The 26828-nt window shown below is 41.9% G+C and overlaps 2 protein-coding genes across 5 annotated transcripts in view; both read right to left on the bottom strand.

The window, feature by feature from the left end:
• The window catches only part of nherf1b (NHERF family PDZ scaffold protein 1b), a 33594-nt gene extending 25761 nt beyond the window's left edge, over positions 1–7833 (bottom strand). The window contains exon 1 of the mRNA XM_061700948.1: positions 6964–7833. Within this exon, the coding sequence (XP_061556932.1) occupies positions 6964–7524 (561 nt within the window). The 5' untranslated portion in view covers positions 7525–7833. The remainder of the gene's footprint in view (positions 1–6963) is intronic.
• A 1023-nt stretch (positions 7834–8856) lies between these two features.
• On the bottom strand, positions 8857–25058 carry LOC133415277 (ras-related protein Rab-37-like). 4 transcript variants are annotated; one of them, XR_009770110.1, is made up of 10 exons: positions 20531–21087; positions 19531–19641; positions 15793–15834; positions 14428–14494; positions 14210–14262; positions 13864–13929; positions 13139–13195; positions 11050–11126; positions 9459–9920; positions 8857–9382 (listed from the first exon to the last, which is right to left on the bottom strand). XR_009770110.1 is itself a non-coding variant. In XM_061701208.1 (9 exons), exons 1-9 carry the CDS (start codon positions 24857–24859, stop codon positions 9815–9817), a joined length of 624 nt encoding a protein of 207 aa, XP_061557192.1. In that variant the 5' UTR covers positions 24860–25058; the 3' UTR covers positions 8857–9814. The 4 variants fall into 4 exon arrangements, 3 of the variants coding, with proteins under 3 accessions (XP_061557192.1, XP_061557191.1, XP_061557193.1); XM_061701208.1 differs by lacking the exon at positions 20531–21087 and adding an exon at positions 24815–25058 and having other exon boundaries at positions 8857–9920; XM_061701207.1 differs by having other exon boundaries at positions 8857–9920.
• Between the last annotated feature and the right edge of the window lie 1770 nt (positions 25059–26828).

Below are 26828 nucleotides of genomic sequence, written 5' to 3' on the forward strand. Positions count from 1 at the left end.
ATTATACCTATAGAGGAAGTGAAACTAGAATAAAAACTGAAATTCCCATATATCTGTCTATCAGTGAGTAAAATTATGCAAAAAATATTATTTCTGTATATTCTGTATATTGTGACGGTGGGGCTTAATCTAGCTCATCTATCGTTATCTAATCTTCTTCACGAGATGAGAAAAACGGGTCTGTCTGTCTATCGATTGACCGACAGACCGACCGACTATCTATCTATCCATCCATCCATCTATCCATCAATCTATCTGTCCATCCATCCATCCATCCATCCATCCATCTATGTATCTATCTATCTATCTATCTATGCGGTGAAAAGAACACTATTACATCAAGAAGTTGAGCTATATCCATGCAGACCTCCATATAACTTACTGTATTAAAGCAGCAAACAATCTTTCTGATGAAGGCATGTAAGAAGACAATCAAGAAGACAAGGTGGGGTAACCTTTCACCAACAACAATGACAGGAAACCAGCGCAAATGTTCTGAAGTCCTTGGAAGACAGAGACTCCGTCACCCCCAGACAGCCGCGGGCCGACCGAAAGGCTCGCCAAAATATCTAGACTCAATTAATTACTGGAGCTGCTGCTAGGCTACAGTAAGTGACAAATGATCATCAAAACTTGCCCTTTTTAATTCTCCAAGCTTATCTGTCTTTTCCTCTAGGCATTCCATCAGATGCTGTAAATGAGGAGTGAAAAAAGGTCAACTAGGATAAGAATCTCTCAACATTTCTCATGGAGCTGAATAAAGATTCAGACACAAAGCTCATGCAGTGAGTTCTACACTTGCTGTAAATATCAAACTTGCATTGCATCTAGGGGCGCTGAGAATATTTTGACCTTTTTATTGAGACAAACTATTAAACTTCTCATGATGCAGAGCAGTTCTACACCACTATAGACTACAGTGAATTTGGATTTCAATTATTATTACTTATGGATGTCACTTATTTGATTGATTGTTAATGGCTTTGTACTAACTCCGAACGTTATTTTTCACATATTCACCACTTTTACATTACTAAAGTGTGCAGGTGCTAGCAACTAAATACATTAGTTTCTCCCAAACAAAGAAACAGGAGACTCTGCATTTGTGCATGGCTATCTTTATGTTTTTTGATTACATGCTGCTTGTTCCTGTGTTTACGCTTGACACAGTGTACAATTCATTTTGGCCAGCAAGCCAAAGGGACATGACATGTAATGTGACGACTGCTGCATTTTCGCCACAATTTTCAGCTTTTTGACATATGAGACTGTAAAAAGGTACTAGGCGACCCAATTCTCCGTAGAGGTTCCAGAATCGTAAATTGAACTCAAGGGATAATGTTCAGAGACTTTTGTGTCTCCATGTTGTAATCATCTCAGACTGTATTTCTATTATAGCTCTACAGCCCAGGATTTTCTCCCAACATCCTGTCCGGCATTCCTATGCCTGAACCCCACAGTCCAACCAGGGTGACACACACAGAGAACGCACACGCACACACAAACACACACATACACACACTGCTGGTTTAGCGGCCACACTGATGTCCAAGCACCCCCTGGTCTTTGAAGCAACACAAAAGAGGTTTTCGAAGAGCACCACCCTCTCCGGAGGCCGTGGAGAATCTGACGAGGTTTCCATGGTTGCATGGATGCGCTGGCACCTGCGTGAGGAGTGTATTTAAGTGAAAAGATGACCGTGTCGTAGGTGAAATTGAGATTGCGCATGAGGGCCTGCGATAAATGAAGGTTGGGAGTTGAACCCCCCCCCCCCCCCCCCCAAAAAAAAAAAAAGATAAAGAGGCTCTGTCGTCATTGGTAAACAAAGCACAAAAATACACCGTTGGCTCCAAAGGTCATTTTGTTGCTTGCTTACCAGGTGCTAATGCTAGTAGTGCTCTGGTGCACTACCGAGTGGAGTTACAGTAAGTAGCAATATTGCCTTTCAGTTATAACTAAAGATCCAAGTTCATTTGTCATTTGAATACTAAATCTTGATCATACCAAGACACTTGAACACACCATTTTCAGTTCGTGGAAAGTGTGACGGTTTGTCTTTTTTTTTTTTTTTTTTTTTTTTTAATAAATAATTAACAATTAATCAGAATACAAAGAACAGGCCTACAAGTACAAGTAGTTTAGTTCTGCTCCCTAACAACGAATTCTGTTCTCTTTTTGCGTGTGTGATTCAGATTACAATCACGGTGTAGAGAAAAGTAAATTATGTAAATTTCCTTTAAGACGATTTATTAAGGGGAAGAAAATACAATCATGAAGTCCAAGAGAGGTTCTTGCCTGAATATTATAATACAGAAAACATTCCACTTTCTCTGCTTTGCACGACAATATCAACCATACTGATGAGTTTCACTGCATGCAGCTTTTTATAAAAGAGACAGTCTGTAGGAAGGTTCACCCTTGGCCCATTTACAACCTTTTGAGGAAATTGCTTAAGTAGTTTCTGTGTAATCTTGTGTAAAGAAAAGATACCTTGTTGGTGAAGGTGATGACAACACTGACTGACAGGTATTTTTAGCATTTGTTATTATTTAAACCAATAAATAACTAGTTGATCAATTGTTCGATACAACAGCAGAGAACCCCTGACTATACAACTGCACTTTGTTAGATTTGTGGCCTCCATCAAACATACATCTTACTGTACATTTTAAAGCTGTGGTCCGTGACACTAAGACAGATAAAGGAGGAAAATGACACATTTTTCTGCTGGCTGTGGACATGTTGGCCCCTCACCCACGCATCACCACTGATGTAAGCAAGCAGGAGGCTCAGACATAGACAGACACAAGCAGCTTGGGGGGTAAACATCCAAAATGCAGAGTGGAACACTCACGCACCGTGGACCGAGACACTTCTCGTCTAGTGCTTTTTAAATGAGCCCCGGTGCTTCGTTGACAGCCTCACAAGTGCATGCAGACAGACAAGGCGTGGGAACAAGATAAATAAGAGCAACAAGTGGCCACTGTGGAGGGAGAATGTGGCCGTATAAACAAAGATTTCAAGTCTCAAAAATTTGATTTAGTGTGATTTAAGGAGATTAGGTGGACAATAAGTGTGCCCTACTCTTGTGGTTTGTTTTTCATTGTAAAATATTTGTCTTGGATAAATAAAAACATTGATCTACCCAGTTGATTTCTCTTTGTGCATCTGTTCATATATTTTATAGATACCACTTGATGTCATTAAAGTTGTGGGGAACCAGAGCACCCTGAACTGGTTGCCAGTCATTGGTAGGACACTGCCATGAAGTGTCCTTTTTAAAGATGTGAAGACAGATGTGAGGCAAAAAAAGAAATCATCCTGGCAAAATATTTGAGAGGATGAATTTGATGGCCCCTTGCTCTGTTTTCATGATCTGAACCACATTATTTGTCCTATCTCAACACCCCCAGCAAATGTCCAGCCAGCTTGCCCATGGCCTACAGCATGTGGGTGCAGCTCACTACGTTAGTGACACAGAGGAGCTATTCTTCACATCGCTCTCAGCGTTTAATCTCATTTGCAGGGTTCACTCTAAAATGTCACCTGAGACTTCCACCTCTGCTTTTCCAGCTTCAGTTTTTAACGTACACACAGTTGCCACACCATTAGGAACACCTGCACTCTATGACAAATCACAAATTTTGATACTAAGGTAGAGTATAATAGCTTTATTATTGTGGTCACAGTTAACAGTAGTGTAGAATTAAACTGTAAATAACGATGGGGTCACCAACCTTTTTGAAAGTGAGCGCTACTCCTTGGGTACTGATTACTAATACAAAGTGCTACCAATTTAATACACACTTATTAATTGACAAATTTGCTCACATTTATTGATAGCAAATGATATTCATCTGTGTAAAGGCATAAATCATGTTAATGATTTTGCAATAATTATCAACAATGATTTAACAAGGTAGGAAACAGATAAATATCAATCTGCAACACTATATTTCTATAAATCGCTATGTGTTTATATTTGCAAATGATCACTTTCCTAACAAATCACAATGTCCAATCTTAGGTGAGCTATTTTTAGAATAGGCCGAAGGGCTACTCATGTTGACCTTACGGTCTATCTAGTGCCCGCGGACACCATGCTGTGAGCCCTGGTGTGGAGACTGCAAACATTTTGCACACTATGGCATCCAAATCAGTCAAATGATTATTGTGAGTGTTATAAATATGTACAGTATGTTTTAATACACTACTTGAAATATTTTGGTTAGCCTGTAAATCGAGGTGAGCACAGTTTTTTTCTGGTTATTCCAGCTTCCTCCTAACATTCCAAAAAGATGCATGTAGGTTCATTGGAGACTCTGAGTTGCCCATAGTGTGTGCCCTGCGATTAGCTGCCGACCACTCCGGGTTGTACCCCGCCTCATTCCCAAAGTCAGATGGGATAGGCTTACGCTCTCCAGTGACCTTAATGGGGACAGGGGCGGTATGGAGTATGTCGGGCATGGCACCTAATTTTAATAAGCGGACTGCAGTGTACAAACAGACAGCAAGAATGATGAGCACGTCTGCCTCAGAGGTCCTCTGGTTCAGGGTTCGGCCACCGTGCCAGCTGCTAATCAAACTCATTTTTTCAAATTGGCAATAATCAGGCAGTTTTGCAGATTTTTTTTTTTTTTGTAATTACACTAACCCATTACATTATTCAAAGACAATCACATTTGAACTACAAAAGAGGAAATTATAAGTACTGTCAAAAAATAATAGCATCAGTGTTAGTAATGAGTAAGATTCAGCGAGAATTATGCAAAGATATTGACTCAGAATTAATGGACTTCATCAGTTGGACTTCCAAACATGCACAGCGGAAACGACCGAGACGCCACTATATCACACACAACTTAAAGTCACAGTTTCATAAAAAAAAAAAAAAAAAAAAAAAAATACAACATAAATTAACCTTAAATGTGACAGTTAAATAAGGCACAAATTCAACAAAATACTAGTAAGACACAGGAAAGACAAGAATTAACATCCTTATTACTGCAATAATAGCACAGCCCGAAAGGGTAACGTGGGTCCCCCTTCCCATGGGCTCACCTCCTGTGGGAGGGGCCATAGGAGTCGGGTGCAGTGCGAGCTGGGCGGTGGCCGAAGGCGGGGACCTTGGCGATCCGATCCCCGGCTACAGAAGCTGGCTCGAGGGACGTGGAATGTCACCTCTCTGGCAGGGAAGGAACCCGAGCTGGTGTGCGATGTCGAGATGTTCCGACTAGACATAGTCGGGCTCCACACACGGCTTGAGCTCTGGTACCAGTCCTCTCGAGAGGGGTTGGACTCTCTTCCACTCGGGAGTTGCCCACGGTGAGAGGCACCGAGCAGGTGTGGGTATACTTATTGCCCCCCGGCTCGGCGCCTGTACGTTGAGGTTCACCCTGGTGGACCAGAGGGTAGCGTCCCTCTGCCTTCGGGTGGGGGGACGGGTCCTGACTGTTGTTTGTGCCTATGCACCAAACACCAGTTCAGAGTACCCACCCTTTTTGACGTCCTTGGAGGCGGTGCTGGAGAGCGCTCCGGCTGGGGACTCCATCGTTCTACTGGAGGACTTCAATGCTCACGTGGGCAATGACAGTGAGACCTGGAAGGGCGTGATTGGGAGGAACGGCCCCCCCGATCAGAACCCGAGCGGTGTTCTGTTATTGGACTTCTGTGCTCACCACGGATTGTCCATAACGAACACCATGTTCAAGCATAAGGGTGCCCAGACGTGCACTTGGCACCAGGACACCCTAGGTCGCCGTTCGATGATCGATGTTGTGGTCGTGTCATCGGACTTGCGCCCGCATGTCTTGAACACTCGGGTGAAGAGAGGGGCGGAGCTGTCAACTGATCACCACCTGGTGGTGAGTTGGCGCCGATGGTGGGGGAAGATCCCAGTCTGACGTGGCAGGCCCAAATGTATTGTGAGCGTCTGCTGGGAACGTCTGGCAGAATCCCTTGTCAGAAGGAGTTTCAACTCCCACCTCCGGCAGAACTTCACCCACGTCCTGGGGGAGGCGGGGGACATTGAGTCCGAGCGGACCATGTTCTGCCCCTCTATTGCTGAGGTGGCTCAGGCATCTCATTAGGATGCCTCGCTGATGCCTCCCTGGTGAGATGTTCCTTGCACGTCCCACTGGGAGGAGACCCCGGGGACGACCCAGGACACGCTGGAGAGACTATGTCTCTCGGCTTGCCTGGGAACGCCTCGGGATCCCCTCGGAAGAGCTGGAGGAAGTGGCTGGGGAGAGGGAAGTCTAGGCTTCCCTGCTGAGGCTGCTGCCCCCGCGACCCGACCTCGGATAAGGGGAAGACAATGGCTGGATGGATGGATTATTGCAATAATTTAACATTGCATGGCGCAATGCATTCTGGTTTTTTTTTTTTTTTTAATCGGATATTTGAAATTGGATATTTGTGTTTATTTTGTATTAATTTTATTGTGTTCTATCCAAAATGCGTATTTTATGAACAAATGGAAAAAGATATTAGAAAATAGATATTAGTAAAATGATACATCGGTCTATATAGGGAAGCAAAAAAAGAAGCTCTTTTATTCATCATATTTTTGTAATTAAACAGCCGATTAATCAAAAGTGTTTTTACAGCCAAATATCCAAAATATCGGCTGGGGGGAAAAAATCAGTCGGGCCCTAGTTTTCTGTAAATTCTACAGAGAAATATGATTCTTTTAACATACTGTATTTTTACTTTAAAATGTGCATGTGCGAATGGGTCAGTCGTTTACAAAATAGGATTGTAAATTGAACACCGTTTCGGTGATTTGGCATCGTTTCTTTGTCAATCTCACGGGTTTAGCCACGCACCTCCTGCGTGTCCATCACAGAGACACTCAATTGGACCCTGTCGATGTAGTGTAAAGTGAGACCTTGCGCCACATTTCACCAGACTGATACTACTGCAGCTTGTATGGTGCGTAATGAAGCGCCTGAAGCCACCCACCTTGTCTGAATCGACGCTCAACTTCCTCTCGACGTCCGGGTGAATTTCTCCGTTCCTGTCAGGCACGGGCGTGCTCCCCCTGGACCCCCGACCTCGCTCCTCCTCCTCCGCCTCCGCCTCGACCCCCTCGGCTCGCCGCTCAGCTCCATTTTCTGTCCCTTTGACCTCGTCCTCCTCTTCCCGGCGCTTCTGTGCCTCCTCTCCATCGTCGAAAGGTAAAGGGATCCCGTCGCCGACGTACCCCTTCAGACACTTTATGTTGTGTTTCTTCAGCAGCTGCTCCGTGTCCGGGTCCACCACGACGAGCTCCAGCCGGCCCGAAGTGGCTCTTATCCGGCCCACGACTTGTTGGTGGCTCTCGTTCTCCACATCTTCCCCGTTGACGAAGACCAGGCGGTCCCCGGCGCGGAGCCCCGACGATTCGGCCGGGCTGTCGGGCTCCACCAGTCGTATGAACTGACCGGTCTTCCCCTTCTCGCCGTGGAGGTGGAAGCCGTAGCCGTTGTCGCCTTTGTCCAGCGTGCAGAGCCGGGGCCGCAAATACTGGCTTTTACTCGGCATGGTCGGGGGCGTCTTCTCTCGGCCGCGGCTCAACCTGTTGCTCGATACCCGTGGAAAAGACTCGAAGAGCGGAGCTTTCTCCGTGTGAGAGTGGGGGGCGTCAGACGAAGAAATGCGAGCCCGGCGCGCTTTTCACTTCTCAACCGAGTAACGGGTTCAAAGTCTCACTGGGGCCGTGGTCCTCTGCGTGACCCTGCAAGGTCCCGGTCCAAAAACTCCGTCAGCAGACTCTACACCACGCAAGTAGAAAGTCCACTCAGGAAGAGGGAGGTGCGTTCAGGGACCAGCCCAGCTGGCCTCTTCATGCAAAGCAGCCGAGGAAAGATATGGGAAACCGGTCAACGGTTTTTTTTTTTTTTTTTTTTTTTATTTCGTTAGGTACGCTTGCACAATGCGATCGGATCTAATACAAGAGCGTATCATGTTCATTCGGTTAGTGGCCTCGCTCATGCGGTAACCAAAATAACCAAATATTACAAACACCACCCAGTCGGATGCATTGCATTTGACACCACTACAACGAATTAATAAACACTATTATGACATAGGATCGCGTCAAAAACAGCAATATTATATTTGCTACTTTATTTTGGATTGAATTAGCTTGTTCTTTTGAGACTTTTTGTTGTTGTTTTTTTTTACTTTTGAATTGTCACTCTCACTGGATTTTATGGATGGCTTGCTAGATAGCTATATCTGAAACATTACGTCCAAACGTTTCAGAGTAGCCAACTAAGATGCCGAGGCCTCTCAAGCGTCGTTGAATGAATACATTTGAACAGCAGGAAACTCCATGCTGAAAAGCTGATAAGGTGACACAGACAAAAGCACTCTAACCTCCAACGTGGAAACATAAAGCTGTTGGAGAATCAGCACTGATAAGTACGTGTGCTTAAAGCTGTGCAGCTCTTGGCTCAGCTCATTAGAGGTAAAGGATTGAGAAAGTCCACGCAAGCTGATGCACACTGACTCATACAGTAGATGTGGGAGGAGGAGGTGGAGGAAGAGGAGGAGGTGTGAAGGCTGGTACAGTGAATCACAGCTGTGCTCCATGTTTACAAACGCCACCTTCATGCGACCTGGGTATAGAACCACTGTCGACATCACGATCAAGAAGTCACGCATCCCGCAAAGATATAGAAAGAATGCAGCAACACCCACCGTGGCCTGTAAATATTGAACATTTAGTCACTTTTGGGTCACACGAAATCAATAGGCTCACTGCTGCCACACAGTGGCTTATTGACCTCAGCGCAACCTGACAGCCACAACTTTCCCTCAAAATACTGAACCCGCACACACGCAAACACATTTGTATAAAACAGCACCACGTACGTTACAAAATATACTTTATATATATATAATATGATAACAAAGCACTTTTTCATGGCACTTTGTGATCAATGTGACACCTCAGAGCAGGGACAAATGTGACAAGCGAACATTGAAAGTGAACATTGTACAAATCAAGACAGTAGAGTGCATGGACCAAATACAGCTTCTGTACAGTCTCCGCAACAACATCCTTAAAAAAAAGAGAGAGTTAAAAAGAGACACGGTTACATTTCAGAGTGTTTGTGAAATAAGAATGTACATGTTGTTTTGCGGAATCGCTAAGCAGTGCAGGAAATAATCTATGGTGCAACAGTAGAAAGATCCTGCAGCAAATCACTTGAATTAAGTTCTGGCTCGGCCCTGAAGCGGACCCACAGACACACACACAATGGGCAGGCGCCCTCCAACATTGATTTTATTCAAACAGCATTACACATGTAGCTACAGTCTGACTGTGACGCTGTGGTTACACACTTAGTGAAGCTGAAGACTGTAAGGCCAAAAGGGATTTACTTCACAGCCTCTGCAAAGTGACATGAAAACAAAAGTTATTATATTCCCTATCAACAGTCATATTGATTATTCATATAAAACTTTACCAAGTGCACTGCAAGTGTACTCCTTATTGTCCCTGCAGACGGATATAGCTTTTCATTTTGTAAATCCTGGCTTTTTTCGTTTGAGCACAACTGTCACCACAAAGACCACAGCACATTTCTACAGAGTGATATTCACATTTTCGATAAGGGATGGCAATCGGATTCACTGTCATTCAGTTGAGTGGAGAAGAGGAGGACGCTCACTTCTTAGGATTAGTGCCGGGATTGGCTTTACTTATCCCCCCCCCCTCTCCTGATCCCTTTTTGTGTGAGAGTGTGTGCGTGTGTGTGTGTGTGTGTGTATGTCTGTGTCTATGTGTGCATGTATCTGTCTCCCGGCACAATGTCGTCTTTAGCTACACAAGGCTGCAACAAGCTGTCTTGTGCTTCTGAGATTCGATGTAGTCGTGTATCTGGAACATGGGCTCGTTTGGCTGGTCAGTGGTTCTGTGTTTCAGCTCCCTGGTAGAGAGAGAAAGAGAAATAGAGAGCGACAGGAAGTCAGATACTGAGGAGGCGGATGAGTGGTGGGATGGAGCAAATGGAGTGTATACAAAAAATGCTTAAGAAATCAGAAAAAAAATGCATGTGAGACAGCGCTAGAACAAGAACTATTTTTTTTTTTTTTTTAGAATCTCTTAACCATAATTAACCAAAATTTACACTCAACAGCCACAACGTCGTTATCTCTATTATTGATGTTTCTTGTCATTTCAATACACACATCGGACCCATGACATGCGGGTGAATCAAGTTTCCTGACACTTGGCAGCAGGGGTGCCGTCAGGGATTCGGGTCCATGTAGAGGGCAAAAAAAAAAAAAAAAAAAAAAATCATTTTGGGGCCCTCCATGTCACTGCCAACAATTGAAAACAATATTTTCAAAGGCCCCTAGTCAGACATGAACCCTTCCAATTGTCATCTTGCCAAAAATCTTTGATTTATTCTCATTTGTCCACATGACATTCTCCCTAAAGCCTTTTGGCTTGTCAGTCTTATCAGTTTGACGTTAGGTCACGTCACGGACAATTATTCTTTTTTTCCTTTAACAGAATAGTACGAACAATTGTGTCTTCGTGTGTACTATTACAGTCACTAATATATGTTTTGGGAAGAAAAAGACAAATATCTTAAAATGTCAGCATGAAAGTCCAAACCCCAATGTACAATTTGTGATTTGTTCATACTTCCGATATGATACATGAGAATCATCCCCCGCACAACCCAGAATGCTAAGAATGACTGTCTGTCTTCTGCTATGGTTAAGATCCAATAAAGTTTGGACTTGACTAGCAAAAGATCAAATTTTGGTTCTCTACTACAACACGAGCCAAACAGGAGCTGAATCCATAAAACATTCCAACCAATCTCCGTTTTCCCTGCTTTATATTGACGCCTGTGATTTCCTGTGAGCACCACATACTGTAGCATTTCTCACTGAAATGTCAAAAGAACACATTTTCACCACCCTCCTACTAGTTGTTTTTCCAACAAGGACTGCCTGTTTTTTAGTCTAAGCTTTCCCTGTGACAACTGTCTGGGTGCTGCAGTTGGCATTTGATGTTAAAGAAAAAGCAGCTTTTACACTTACTTTGCAATAGCGAGAAAGGCCAGCTCCACATTGACACCGGTCTTTGCACTGGTCTCCATAAATGGCACGCCATACTCCTAAAACAATAACAAATGGTGCACCTAAGAGATTATACACTATAATGCGCTGTGTCTGTGGGAATTTTTGTTCATTCCTTCAGAAGAGGTCAGCGGCCACTGATGTTGGACCTGAGAGAAGACCTGGCTCACAACCTCCTAGAGTTTATCACAAAGGTTGCGGTCATAGACCACCCAAATTCTCTACTATTTGGACATGCATGCATGCATGCATCGACCGCACTAATGGGTCTAGCACAGGTGTGTGCAAACATTTGTGTTGGATTTGGACATTTGGTTTTTAAAATGGACAGACAAAGTAAAAAAAAGAAATATATATATATATATATATATATATATATATATATATATATATATATATATATATATATATATATATATATATCACCATGTGTATGTAAAATAGCTTAATAATTAAATAATAATTCGTTCTTATTTTAATTGTATTATCCATCCATTTTCTGAGCCGCTTCTCCTCACTTGGGTCGCGGGCGTGCTGGAGCCTATCCCAGCTATCATCGTACACCCTGAACTGGTTGCCAGCCAATCGCGGGCCACATACAAACAAACAACCATTCGCACTCACATTCACACCTGCAGGGCAATTTAGAGTCGTCAATTAACCTACCATGCATGTTTTTGGGATGTGGGAGGAAACCGGAGTGCCCGGAGAAAACCCACGCAGGCACGGGGAGAACATGCAAACTCCACACAGGCGGGGCCGGTGATTGAACCCCGCTCCTCAGAACTGTGAGGATGATGCTCTAACCAGTCGGTCACCGTGCCGCCTTAATTCTATTAGTCATACTTAATTACAAGTAATTAACCAATCATGTAATAAAAAATATATAAATCAAATAAATAAATATTTTTTACATGTATAGTGGGACCTTGACTTATGAGTTTAAATTATTCCGTGATTAAAAAGCGCTGTATTGTATAAAAACTAAATAATTAAAAAAGGAGAATGTAAAGAAATAAACTGGTTTTATAAAGTGTTATTACTGTACGTACTGTAGACGCCTGTTAATGTGTTGGATGTGTGCCTAAGATAACTTTGGGGGGGGGGGCGTGTCCTAGTGAGTGACATCAGGAGCAAGAGTCAGTTTGGCTGGGGTTAGTTTGGTGTGAACGTCTGGGTGTGAGCTGTGGCCTACAGCAGCTCCTTGGGAGTGTTCTCATTTTGTAATTGTGTGTTTAACAGTTTGTCCCATTCAGTAAATGGTTGAAAGTGCATTGGCAACTTTGCCTTTCCTTGCTCACATGTGAGGGCATTAAAGTACCTTAATTGCTCCATTTTGTTTCATTTCACTCGAGCTGTGTTGTATCCTAAACTTGTTCATACCTCAAATTTTAGCTTGTGACACATAGCAACAAAAATAAATAAATAGAAATTGACCAAGTGATGATTTGTCACTCGAAAAACTTGCGGCACTCATAAGTCAGGGTACCACAGTATATGTAAAGTATTCATTTTGTTCATTTTATTATTTACAATAATAATCAACCAATTATTTAATTAGATAAGTCGGGGAAAAAAAAGAATGAAATCATTTTTAATTATTTAAATGCTCAGTGGGCCGGATTCAAGAAGGAGCCGACCATATGTGGCCCGCAAGCTTACTTTGCCCACCAGTGGTCGAGGACAGTGATTCCCAACCAGTGTGCCGTGAGAGATCATCAGGTATGCTCTGAGGATGTATCCAATTTCACCTAATTGGCCCCAAAATGATTTATTTACAACAAAAAATATCTTTGGTCAACTATCTATGCCAGTGACATTTAGTGACAGGCAGAACAATTAAATGCTCATCCACTAGATGGCAGAAGGTACATAATTATCCTGTGTATCCACTTTTTTGACATTTTTGCTTGGTGACGTGCCGTGATATTTTTTTCTAATGTAAAATATGTTAGGAAACGCTCGTCTAGCGCAACCTCTGATTGATGAATCCATCGATTAAGAGGTGTGTCCCAAAACGTTTGCCCACATAGGAGATTTGAAACCTTACCTTTGCCAGTTTCTCCCCATCCTCCATCTTCACCACCCTCTCTGCTGCCATGTCCGACTGTAAGGCAGCACAATAAAAAAACAAGTCATTGGTCCAGAGGTTGGAGGTCACAGGTCATAGATTCGATATGCTAATTGTTACAGGGTATGTATGGCCCGTAATGTCAGCTCAGGTTCTCGGCTCATCCTCTTATCTGGCAGCCTTTCTCGCATGGCTGCCAGATAAGAGGATGTTCCCGAGCCAGAGCTCCCGCTGAGTGAAGGGGTGTCACAAACGTCACCTCCAGTGGAGGACTGACACCGCCATCCCAGCTGCTCTCACCACAAATAAGCCTCAGTGACATACTGTACATACACGACCCCCTGAGCAGAGAGTCCTCTCTCAACCACTAGATGGAGTCTTTTGACAGATGAGTTACGGCTCTTGCTGGCAGCAAGGAGACTTCATCACCAGAGGCATTGTGTGGCAAAATGCTTTCAAGCAAGGAAACGCTTGGAGCGAGGGATTGTGAATTTATGAGGGCTTGTTTTGAATGTGTCATATCTTGGGCTGGTTTGTGCTTTAAAACAGGAATGAAGGACATGCAAAGCACTGAGCTTTATGTTGAATTGGGATGTGTTCATTTTTCTGAACATGCATATGAGGAGTGTGTGATTAAAAAGTAATAATGCAATTATCCTCCTGAGCTTTTTGTGTAGCACAAAAATAAAGGAAGCTTTGCTCACCTTGTTGCCGAGCAACATGATGACCACATCCTTCTGGGCATACTCATGTATTTCATTTAGCCAAGCCTTTAAAAAGTTCAAGCAGATATACACAGGATTGATGTGTGATTGCTTTACTAACAAATATCTCACGATTGCATCACGCTCGTTCCCCGGGGAACCACCCATCAATCAATCACTGTAAGAACGAGCCACCAAGAAACACTTTTACTGCTTTTCATTATCAAAACTGGGCTGTAATATTGTGCTGCTTCCGGTGGAGGAGGAAGGAATGGAAGCCCTCGTTGGCATTTGTAAAGAGGGTTTTAGGAGCAGTAAGTAAAAAGGAAGTCGTAAAAAAACCTACCCTGATGTTGTCAAATGACGGCTTACTGGTGATATCATAAAGCAGAAGTAATGCTGTCAAAAGGAAAAGAGGACGAGCTGTATTGTAATAATAACACTTCGATGACACAGACATACAATTAAACACCAATTTTCTATGAAATGTACTGCATATCTTAAGCAGGTTGCTCCCGCACACAAACACAGAATGAGGAAGTAAGCAAAACAAGGAAAGGTTACCTTGGGCATCTCTATAGTAGGCGTGTGTCACGCTTCGGAATCTTTCCTGCCCGGCAGTATCCCAGATCTACAGCAAACCACATAATTACACAGTGACGCAAACAGAAATGCTGCCATACTCAACAAGTCAAACTGCAAACGACCAAAGGAGGAATGTTGCATCATGGCTGTCCATGGCTGTACGTTGTCCAAATCCAGTAAAGGGCAACTTGTTTACATCAGTCCACTGAATGTTTCTTATCATTTTGTCATCATCATGGATAGATTTCAAAACACTTTGCAAAGTCTGACCTAAGATAAGAATATTTTCATTGTCAAGTTTACATTAAGAATGTGTACTATCACCAGATCTAAAGATATACACATGATGCCAACTACTATATAGCCACACTGTTAGACATTTCATAGGGTTTTTACAGTAAGACACTCACAACATTGTTGCAATAGCTGACTATAATTCAGTTTTACAGCAATTTACGGTGCCAAATCAAAGTTTTTATTCACTATGCTGCTGATGAGTTATGCAAGAAAAACAGGAGCTCTTTTGTCTTACAGAAGAAGTAGACGAAATAACACTTATCTAAGCATGCAGCAGAACTGACAGGGATGACACCCTATTACACAACCCACAGTCAGGGTTTCATGAAAACAAAGTGCAACATACATGTTATCCCAGAGTTAAATAAGACACACATTCAACAAACAACAGGTAACCTAAACACACATGATCAATATTACGTTAATCCTTCTTGATCATGAACATTACGGATTCACGTCATTATTACGGCAACAGTTCAACATTTTATGCTGCAATGCATGCTATGCATGCTGGGAGTCACACAGCTTCACAGTTCTGCTACATGCAAAATACAGTAAATCTCTGCATGACATCAACCAAAATCCCATGATGCAATGGAAACTACAGCTAATTACTGTAAAATCACTTTGGAGTATTTTAATGTAAGTTATTGTAAGTGGTAAATAACTGTAGAATTTACAGGAATGTCTATCAGTGCAATCATGCTTTTCAAATACATTTGGTCTTACATCCTCTGCTACACAAATGATGTCAACTCTGCAGGCTCATAGTGTCTATGTGTTAATCCAATTATTTTATGATGTGCAAGAGCCTTGCAAGAAACAAGAGGGAAAGGCTCCATCAAAGCTGCCGCAGAGGTGTCTAATTTTGTCACCTCCAACCGCTGTTGCACAAACAGGTTCAGATGACTCAGCGCCTTAGTGTGAAGAAATCCAAGAAAGTCCCTTCAATTCCTAAATCCTAACAGATGAGTCTGACATAATCCGTTGGGTGTATGGGTGAACATGTGTGCTGCAAAATAGATGAGGAAAGGTGCACACACTCACCTGGAGTTTGACTTTCAGGTTGTCGACATCTACCACTTTATTCTAGGGGCACAAGCAAAAAGAGCCATGAGACGTGCACCACATGCTTAACAGAGCAGAGTGCTGTGAGGAAACAGCACGGAAATGAATGGCGCACATTTGAGGGGACTAAAAAAAGCACAACGACTCAGCGTGTGGATAAAGAAAAGAGACAACTACAAGTGGCTTTTAAATGCTGCCAGAGAAAGTTAATTGCAACACGCACACACCAACATCAGTGAGTAGGACAATGGGCAGAATATCAACTGACTCCCGCTGCTCATTTCCTGCTCCCTCAAAGGGCAGAAATCTGATTTTCTGGGCAAAGTTTGGTCTAAAACAGTTTAGACCACAACAGCCAAAATAAAAAACAAATTAAAATGGAGAATATTGCAAGAGAGAATAAAAACTCACAGAACATTTGGTACATTTTCATTACAGGTACAGCTGTATGTAAAAAGATCTGAAAGATTTACACTGGCAGAGATGTACTTTTTTTTTTTTTTAATTCAAGGAGCTCGCAATTTAAAAAAAACAAAAAACTTTTCGTCATATTTGTTAAAACTGTTAGTCAAACCTGACAGTAGCACAAGAGTAAAATAATATGTTTAAGAAATCATCCCTCTCTGCAAAATTACAAAACGTATTTTTTTTAATAAACCACCAAGGAAAAACAACCGATCAGCGACAGAAGGCTGAACTGATGAGGTGTCAATCCTTTGCTGCAGGGTATACTCATAGAGAGGCCTCACGTTGACCTGTTACCTTGGGCTTCAGTTGGTCTAATGTTATTTTGGTAAATCTGAGCAGGGCACAGGCAGACAGACTCTGAAGTCCATTGAAGGTGGATATCAGATGTAATCCATTCAGAAATATGTGAACAGCGGGCTTCAAACCCTCTGAATCATTGCAGTAATCATTTCACTGAATGCATTATCATCATAATAATCATCATTATTATATTTACTAAACCGTGAACGATTTGTGGACAGGGGGGGGGTCTTCAAGTGGCTCACCTCACGGCATAGATATGTGATCTCCTCAGGAGCCAACTTTACATCTTCCGCCCGTGGAGGTCTGCTTGGAGTTCCGTATCAACATACTTTACGTGGTTCGACTCGAGCAAATCAGCTTATTCTTCCGCCAGTGTCAAAAACTGTCAGTGCACCACTCGTGTGCCACATTTAAAGGGAATGAGAGGATCTTCTTTGATTCGACAGGATCGAAGGCGATTGTGGTGACGCCCAAAATAAGCACAGAGTGACGTCCCTGTTTTAAATGCGCCGGGGTGTGCTGATCCAAAAAATTAATAACTTCAGGTCTAACCCGTCTCCACGCAGACCTATGCCACATGCCACGCCGGATTCACGGCAGTCAAGAAAATAGAGCTCTCAGTGTTATAGTAAAACTCATTACAAATAAGTCCTGCTACCAATGTAGCAGCCTTGGCTAACAGCTTGTTTACAGTGCTAATGCTATCGTAGTATCGCTAGCGCTGCTATTTTGATGAAGCTGGATATGCGTTCTCTGTGACTATTTATCACAGCTACGCACGTTCATAATCGCATGCCATTATGAATATGGCCGTGTTTGAGAATAGCGCTCGTGCCCGTTGCGGTGCAGTGATGCTGAACTGCATGATAATAAAAAGAGAGTTGTGTATGTACTGTGTCCGGTTTTTTTATTTAGAGTAAAAGTATCGCATAGGAAATTGTTGAAATTAAATTGATAAGCTTTAGAATCTATCCGTCACCATCATAATATATTGAACATATATAACTACAATTCAAGTGTAAAAATAAGTTCAGCTCTATTATAGTACAATATTAAATCTGGACTTTTACTGTTCAAGTGTAAAAGAAATCAACCACTGCACAGTAAAACTTAGAAACAAGACATTTTGTATTCACCCTTGACAGACATGACAGACCAGGTGACGAACGTGCAAAATGAAGATTATGGCTTACACATGGGAGGTGAGTCTTGTTACATTAAGACCAATCACAGCTCGCTTTCTTGTGTGAATTCTGGTTCTTTTTTTTAATTATTATTGTGACCGTATTGAATCTGAATTACGCTACGTCAGTTCACATTTTTTACCCACAGCCATCTAGCATCTACAGTCAGAACATTGTGGTTTGGTATCCTTTCACAACAATAACCTTCCCACTAGAATGTAATTTGCAGATAAGGGAAGTCTAAATATGCATATACATGCAAAATACGTTGAGGCAAAAAAAAAAAAAAAACAACGCTCAAGATGTTTTCACAGATTACAGAGGCAGCAAAAGCCACCTGATGAATATTGTGCTCTGGCAGAATGGACATGGTTCAACCCCTGTATTAGTTGCCATGGCTTTCTATTTCCCCCCCAATTATGATGTGAGAGGAGCCTGCATGCTGAGTAACTGCCACAAGGAAACATGCCTAAAATAGAGCAGCCATGTTACAAGCTGACACAACAGCACTGCCTGCCTCTTCATGCACAAATAACAACCTCGGCACTCAACGGTTTCGCTCAGCTTACTCCCTTTTTCAGCAGCTTTAACCCCTCTTGCACAGACACTAGAAGTCTGAAGCAGACTATTCATGACTGTGAATGAACAGCGCAACTGTGAACGCATCGTTTCCTTCGGTCTCACTTTCTCTGTCCGTGGATCCTGACCACAGGACCTGTTACTTTTCCTTGAGTGGTGGAAAACTAAATTGTCCTCAATTGAGATTATCCACAAGCCTCTATCTGTCAGACAACCATTACGCCCCCTAATGTCTCTACAACACCATCCGGCAAAGACAATACATCACTCTGGCTAATGCAACACAATTTCCGCCCTAAAACACCAATAGCTGACTCGCCATCAGTGGGAGTATTTTGTGCTGATTGGAGGGAAACAAAAGGTTAAGTGGGTTCACTATTAAAAGACTACTTTCGCAATTATGTGGTGATTCAGAATCCAAACCACTGTGCCGCTAGTGTGTTGTGAGCGATCATGAGGTGTACGAGGGAAATTATCCAGTTGTACTTAATTGGTCTGAAAATTCTCATTCTGATTTATTTATAAATAATGTATCTTTGTTCCTCAATTTATGCCGCGACATATTGTGACAGTCAGAACAAAACACTGCTCCTCCACTAAATTGTAGAAGGTTGTACAATTGACTCACGAAATCCATTAAATCCACCTGTTGCCATTCATGCAACAGAAAAACAGCTTTGTGTTCAGCTACACATGCCCAGATTTCACGAGGAGCAAGAAGGACAAGATCATTAGTATTTCGGTGTATATATATATATATATATATATATAAGTACTTTTTGTGACTTTTTTGTTTGGTGTTGTTCCGTGAGACTTTTCTTATGTAAAATATGTGCCTTGGATCAATAAAGGTTGAGGAAAACTGCAATAGGGAAGCTCAGAGGTCAATTGACAGGATGAGATAGGAACTTCACCAGCGCTGAGTCAAAGAGACGAGGATGTGGGCAGGCCTCCGTCTAAGGAGCAGCCGGCGGCTCCTAGCAGCACAAGTGGGCTGTGAACTCCAATGACTGCCTGGTAACAGGCTTTGTACATTAGGTGCTGTCGCCACACGGTGATGAAAGTGAGGTGATAATTGGCACACTCAGGAGTGGTTCCCCGTTTGCTTTACACTTATCAGAGTAACAGGAATAGGAGACAAATGTGAGACAAAGTGGGTGTTTTTCAGCAGGATCTCTCTCACCCTAAAGTCTATTCCAACGGTGGCAATAAAGTTGCCTCCCACAAATGCCCCGTCTTTAAATCGTAGCAAGATGCACGTCTTTCCCACGGATGAGTCTCCCAGCAGCATCACCTATCAAATAGAAGAAAGGCCGTCAGCAGAGGGAGGGAGAGAGGGTGTCAAAGGTGAAGTTACAATTAGCTGAAATGCAACAATGCCTTTGAAAACAATCGCAATTCATCTGTGGAGGAAATACAAGCTGAGGGTTGTATGAATCATTTGGCGCAAAACTGTTTCACAACAGAAGATGCTATTGCACCACGACTCTACGATGAGTTTCATGGGAAATATGATGAATAAGACTGCATTGAGGTGCCACCAACATGTGACACTGTCATGTGGATTCGATGTTTACACTCAAATTGAACCAAAACAACAACTATACACTCACACTAATAAGATCCAACACAAGAGCTAATGCTTAGTTGTCACTGAGAGAGTATTCATTTTACAATATCTGTCAATATGGTTGCAGTGGTTTACAACTCAATTCAATCATACTGACCTCTGTTCTCAATGTATTGGTTATCTTAAACATTACAAATAGCTCTCATCATGATGCACTGCAGTTACAACTATATTAATACACAATGTTAACTACTCCTTGTTCACGTGTGCCGAATGAAGTGCTGTTTCACTTAAACGCTACTGTGGTAATTAATTGCTCGGTGCAATTTAACTTAATGTCCCTATTGTGTGAGCATCTTGACAGTAACAGGTGTGTCTTTCCTGCTTTTGTGAGTGGGAGGTGTGCAGAAAAAGTACACCCTCAACAAATATTTGCATCAGCACATGTGGACAAAGGGAAGATTTACAGTCTCACACTAACTTGTTAAAAATGGCCATTAAAACTGGAAATAGACACAAACGCACCACGTCTAAGCAACTATACACTTTGTGATCATTATGCTGCATCTAGAAAATGAAAATTCAGCCTAAATGACATGAGGGAAATACACACCTTGAAGGCAATATCATAATACTCGTGAATAGAAGCGCAACGCTCCAACACATATTTGGACGTCCCGTTTTTAGACTGCTTTTGCGTCAACGATCCCTTCCTGGTGGACATCGCGATGGCAAATGATGCGCCCACGGAGCCAAAGGAACACTAGTCCAAGATGTAGTCCGGTAAGAACACACACAGTGTTGTGTGTGTGTGTGTGTGTGTGTGTGTGTGTGTGTGTGTGTGTGTGTGTGTGTGTGTGTGTGTGTGTGTGTGTGTGTGTGTGTGTGTGTGTAGGGTGAAGATCTCAGTCTGTGTCTCCGGCAGTCCCCAGCCGTTTTGCTCTCATACTGTGCGGTCACACAAAAATGATGATCACCAGGGACGAAAGGGGGAGAAAAAAAGCTCACCCTTCAGGGTCTAGATGAAAAAAAATCATAATAATAATGAAAAGAAGATAAACAAGGCTAAGGTGCCAAGTTAGAAGCATCCAGCAGTCAGGAGAGCAGCAAATGACACCCAGGCGGAAACATTTCTCTGCTTTGCATCCTGGCGTGGGCAGACGATGTGAACTGACGAAGCTGTGCACGGCGGCAGCGTCAATTTGTGTGAGTGCGCGCGCGTGCACGTGTGTTTTCGTGAGTGAAACATCATTTGGTACAGCCCGCCACCGATTCTATTGTACCCATAACAGCTGCAGGGGTCAGATATGAATGAGCCTATCGCTGACTCAACCGCGCCACAGGTGTTGTCCATACTGTATAAAAAGCACTTCGTACGTTTATTATGACTTCACTCGTTTGAACGCCCCTAATTTGTATGTGTTGGAACGTTGCATTCAAGACCTATTGACGCCGTCACTGTATACATGCAGTAATAATCTTGCATTTGTCTGCTCAACGTACTCTGTCATCCCCCACCAGTCCCCTTGTTTTCAACAGACAACCGATCATCAACATTTGCTCTTGTCAAGAACAGCTGATTCCATTAAAAAAAAAAAAAAAAAAAAAAAAAAAAAAAACTCGTTTGCTTAATTAAAATGTCGTACGTGTCAAATCGTTTCACCAAGAGGCAATTTAACAATTGCAAGAATTTTCCTGCAGTATTTGTCTCCCCCTAGCGTTCGTAATAAGAAACTACGTTTTGTCCGCCTGGTGCGCATTGATGCCAACTAAGCACTTTTGTTGCTTTTCTGACCACTGGCACCCCAGCCGCCCCCTAAAGCACCCAGCAACACATTAAGCTACTTTTAGAATTTGTTTCGACACAAAAGTAACTCAAAGGCTAAAATGGAAGAACGCAAGAAAAAAGGATCGGCACAAAAAAAAAGAAGAATTTTCACCCTCAGAGAAATATAGTGCCTGCCTGTAGTTGCAAAGTGCAATGTGAGTGTTTGCTAAATTTACTTGATACGTCGATACAACCACAGTTAAAACCAATGGACTATCGATAAGAATATATATACGATAAATACGACTCAAACATACCTTTATATCAGAGGTTCTCAACTTTTGTCACACACATTTTCCTACTGTTACAAGTTTGCGACCCACTTTTATAGAAGTTAAGAACAATAAAGCATTTTTTTTTTTGGTTTAAAAATAGCCTCTCTTTACAGCTAGAGCTTTTGTCTTTTGCGGTCTTCTTTTCCTATTATTTAGTTACCTTTTCACTCTCTCTCCTATTTGTTTTTTTTCTGTCACTCCCCTTGAAAAACCTTATTCTGTTTGAATGAACGACTGTAATTCTCAATAAATATCAATCAGAATGTCAAGAAACCACAGTGGCAGCTTAAAAAGTCCCCACACACAATAAAACTGTTCCGGCATAAAAGGGATACAGATCTTCTTTTCTGCTTGACCTAACAGCCGAACAGGACAAAAATAATAATATTAAACAAACAAACAAACAAATAAATAAAGCCTCTGAAAACACATGTAAAGTACGTTGTATTTTTTAATGCCGTTTGACATAGTGCCAAAAAGCATATTGCTAGGCATGTTCCTCGCTAGCCAGATACTCAACTGTACTGTATTTGTTTACGGAGTTGTTTACAAAAGCACAGTAATGAGTAATGAGAATGAGTAATATTTTCCTGTTGTTTATCTATGTTCCATGTGGGAACTTGGCACGCCTCTGGACTGTAACAAAAATTTCAGAATATGAATACGACCAATTATTGTTTTCCTATCTGTCCGTGACCCACCCAAAATGGGCCCGCAATCCACTTTTGGGTCCCAACCCGCCAGTTGAGAATCCTACTTTATATTACAAATAAAAACAATGACACTAAACAAACAAAGTTTAATCAAGACATTTCAAATAATGGTTTTACTCAAATTACCGTCAGTCAATTTAAGTAACGTCATTGTGTCATATTTCTATATAATACACAATGATATCATCACTCAATTGCAATGTAAATTAGCAACTTTAGCATCATCCCCTGAAAATAGGTTGGAAAAATTGACGGTGACCAATTTTGGAGCTATGAATTTTCATTTTGCATGACAAGATGCAGAACCTGTGCACAGAGACACTTAGTTGGAAAAGCCAACAAAAAAAAAAAAAAAAAAAAAAAAGTTAAGGACTCCTCACTGCTTTAAAGAAGACATCTATCCATCCATTTTCTAAAGCGCTCATCCTCATTAGGGTTGTGGGTGAGTGGAGCCTGCCAATTGTTGGGCACATTTAGACAACCAACCAACCAACCAACCATTCATTCACACACACACACACACACACACACACACACACACACACACACACACACACACACACACACACACACACACGTTTACCCCAATGGACAATTTGGTTTCAGTCATGTTTTTTGGAATGTGAGAGGAAGTCAGGGTACCCGCAGAAAACCTACAAAAGCACGGTGGAGAACATGCAAACGGCACAAAGGTAGCCCAGAACATAGATTTGAAGTCAAACCCTACAACGCTGTGAGCTAATGCTAATCTGGGCATCCGACAAAACGATCTCTCCACACCTAGACGGAACATGAATGGCGCTTGCGCAAAGCGTCTACTGACTAATTAAACCCTACCATAGCGGTACCTACAGTAGGTCCTCTTTAAAGTAAAGGTCATTGCTCAGAAACGTTGCCTTTATTTATGATGGAACATGCTGTGATCATTAGAAAGATGATATTAAAGGCACGTTTGAGGTTCTAATGATTTTAATTTTTTTGTGTTTCATGTCGCATTCATACTGATGCACTGCGCCCTCGCTGCCATGAATCTGCAGAAGACTAACTATGAAAAATGGAATTTTTTTCAGCCTCCAGTCTCAACTGCAGCGGATGATAGAACCGGATATCTTTCCTCAAAATTATCATCAAAATGGAGAAGAGTAAAAATAAAACCTCTGAAGATATTTTACTGTTACATTTAAATGCCGATAACATGTTTTATCATATGAGGCAAATATCAGCGAGGGTCCCCTTAAACTCTCTGTTACGTTTAGTAATCTTATATGCCACCAAATGGGAATCAGTATGAAGAGAAGACTTTGATCTTTAAATGTCAACGCTGACAAATATTTATCCAGGACTTGGCCAGCATATGGTCATGCACACACACACACACACACACATATATATATAGGGATTTTTACCTAGTAGTGGCATACTTTTTTTTTTTTTACATTTCTGATCCTCTTCATGCCAATGTGAAGACGATACACAAATATTACTAAGATAGGTCCGCTGAAGATAAACATCAAGCACCTTCAAGCTAATCTATAAGTGGCATTCTCACAGACGCCACCATGCTGCGCTATAAAGGCAGTGACATAAAACCAAAGTGCCACATCATCCACTACACTGATGTCTGCCCCTCCTCCCCCACGTCACAGCATAATATCATCCTTTTTTAAAACTGCACTGGAGACAACATCCAGAAGCAAACAGACTGCCTCCACACTGTTCAATGTTACAGCCCTTGTCACAGTTATGGAATCATGACAGCGGCATAATTATCCTTAATAACCAACCATCTGTCGAGATGTTGAGAATCATAATGAATGCAGTGAGAAGGTGAAGCTTCTTTCCACGACTGGTCTGTTTTGCATTCACTTAATTGACTCAAGCACTCCACAGCGAGTTAAGAGAGAACAAAACAAAAAAAGCAGGCCTTTGTTATGTCATAATTTGAGCACAAACAAACAGCCTGCCGTGATGCCATGTCCTTCTAAGCACTCAGATGAAGGCAGCAGCTTGTGTGAGGGTGGGGGATGAATCTTGCAAAACAAACTCTTGGTGAGTGGGTGCATGGCAGGAAGTGTACTCACTGTGAAACTGATGCCTACGGTGGTGGTGGTGAAGGACCCGGACATGAACTTGCCCTTGTTGTACTGGACCACTAAGGAGGTATTGTGGTGGTGAAGGACCCGGACATGAACTTGCCCTTGTTGTACTGGACCACTAAGGAGGTATTTCCCACATTGCTGTCAACAACCAGGATGGTCTGCAGAAACAATCATCCAAATAGTTATCATTTTAAAACATTTCTCAGGAGCTCTCTACAGCAATACAACCACAACAATAAACATATTTTAAAAACTGAACATTACAATCTTTTTTTCCATACAGCTCCTGTCCTTATTGCATTGTGCAAGTGTAGTGAAGTGTTTGAGACCACATTGAAGGATGCAGCCAACTATCAGCATTGTCGCCATGGTTATGGTTTCATTGTGCACGAAGCGCATCGGCAGCAGATGCTCACCTTTTTTCCTGACATTTATCAGCTGCTCCTGCTCCTCCTCAAAAACCTTTATAACGCCAGTGGTGGGGGATTCATTTGGTACCTCGGCCTTCAGTAGGGACATACCCGACTTACTCCACCTCTTAATACTGTACTACCACTATCATGCTGCAATTATACATATGTAGAAAGCATCAGTATTTTATTATACATTGCTAATATAGTTTAAGTTACATTGCACTACTGATTGTGAAGGCCTGGGTATATTATATTGACTTGGCAGGATATAGAGGGTGAAGTTTTAAATGTAAATTAATACATTTTCATGGAACAAATGTTAGGTTGTCAGAGCTTTTGATAGTGTTCAGGCGAGATCAACTACCTCTGATCTCTAAAGGCAATGTTTAATTTAAGTAACATTTTAACATTTTTAACTGTCATAAAAATATGAAAGGTTAACCGGTGTATAATAAAACTCAAATGAAACAAAAACCGCTCAATCATTTATGACAAATTTGCAGTTTGTTGGGCAGCTTCATCATTTTTAGCTACACATTATTTATGTAATTCATATTAAAATAATCGTATTGCCAGTGTTGGAGAGTATCTAATTACATGCAATGAGATTGCATAATTTAATTACAAAACTCATGTAATAGTTAACCATTATATTACTGGGAGAAAATGTTTACTTAAATTATAGTGGGGTTTCGGAAATTTCCATTATTACAATTTTGGTTACATTTGAAAAATAGCCCCAAAATCTCAGATTTCATTTTCCGTATCACTTCCTCTTTCTAAACTGACACTTGTGATTGGCTCTCTCGTGTCATGTGCCATTCTATTGTAGTATCAAACATGACATACCATTCCAAATCTGACCTCGAAGGACCACCTAATGGTGCAATCTATTTTGGAAATAGATTGGAGATTTTGGTCCCGTGACCCTTGTGTGGAGAAGCGGCTCAGAAAATGGATGGATTGGAGATTTTGAAAAGGTCATAGACTCATAGTTACACTTTTGAACACATAAATGAACATTGACTTTTGAACAGATACATTTTTATAATTTTGGACTTTTTATGGAAAGCATTAACTTGTCTGGGTTGTCATAATGCGATATTGTCTAAATTGTTCACATTTGTCATTAGGTCAATGGTGGTATGGTTTTCCACATTCTATACACATATAATGCAACACACATTTTTTATTATGTATTTCCATTTCATCACCTTTTGTTCTCAGTTTATTATTTGTGTAGAGCAGTGGTCTCCAAACTACGGCCCGCCTCCACATTTGGCCCGGTCCCCTGAACAATACCAGAGACGCATGATGATTTTTTTTTTCAGTCCACGCAATCGAGACTAATACACGCATAGAACGTGACATTCTATTCCACCCTTCTGCAGTCTGTGCCCCTATCTGAAGCCCCCCAGAAAAAAATCCTAGACTCGCCAATGTCAAATAGAACGGAATAATGGCGAAAAGGTTAGGTAAGAGAAAAATCTATTCAGAATGCAGGGTATTAAACCTGCAGTGGACAAACAATTATTTTTTCGTTCAATGCAAAGAAAAGGCTGTTTGTCTCATCTGTCGAGAGG

This window comes from Phycodurus eques, chromosome 16 (assembly GCF_024500275.1).
Source record: "Phycodurus eques isolate BA_2022a chromosome 16, UOR_Pequ_1.1, whole genome shotgun sequence".
In the NCBI taxonomy this organism is placed as follows: Eukaryota; Metazoa; Chordata; class Actinopteri; order Syngnathiformes; family Syngnathidae; genus Phycodurus; species Phycodurus eques.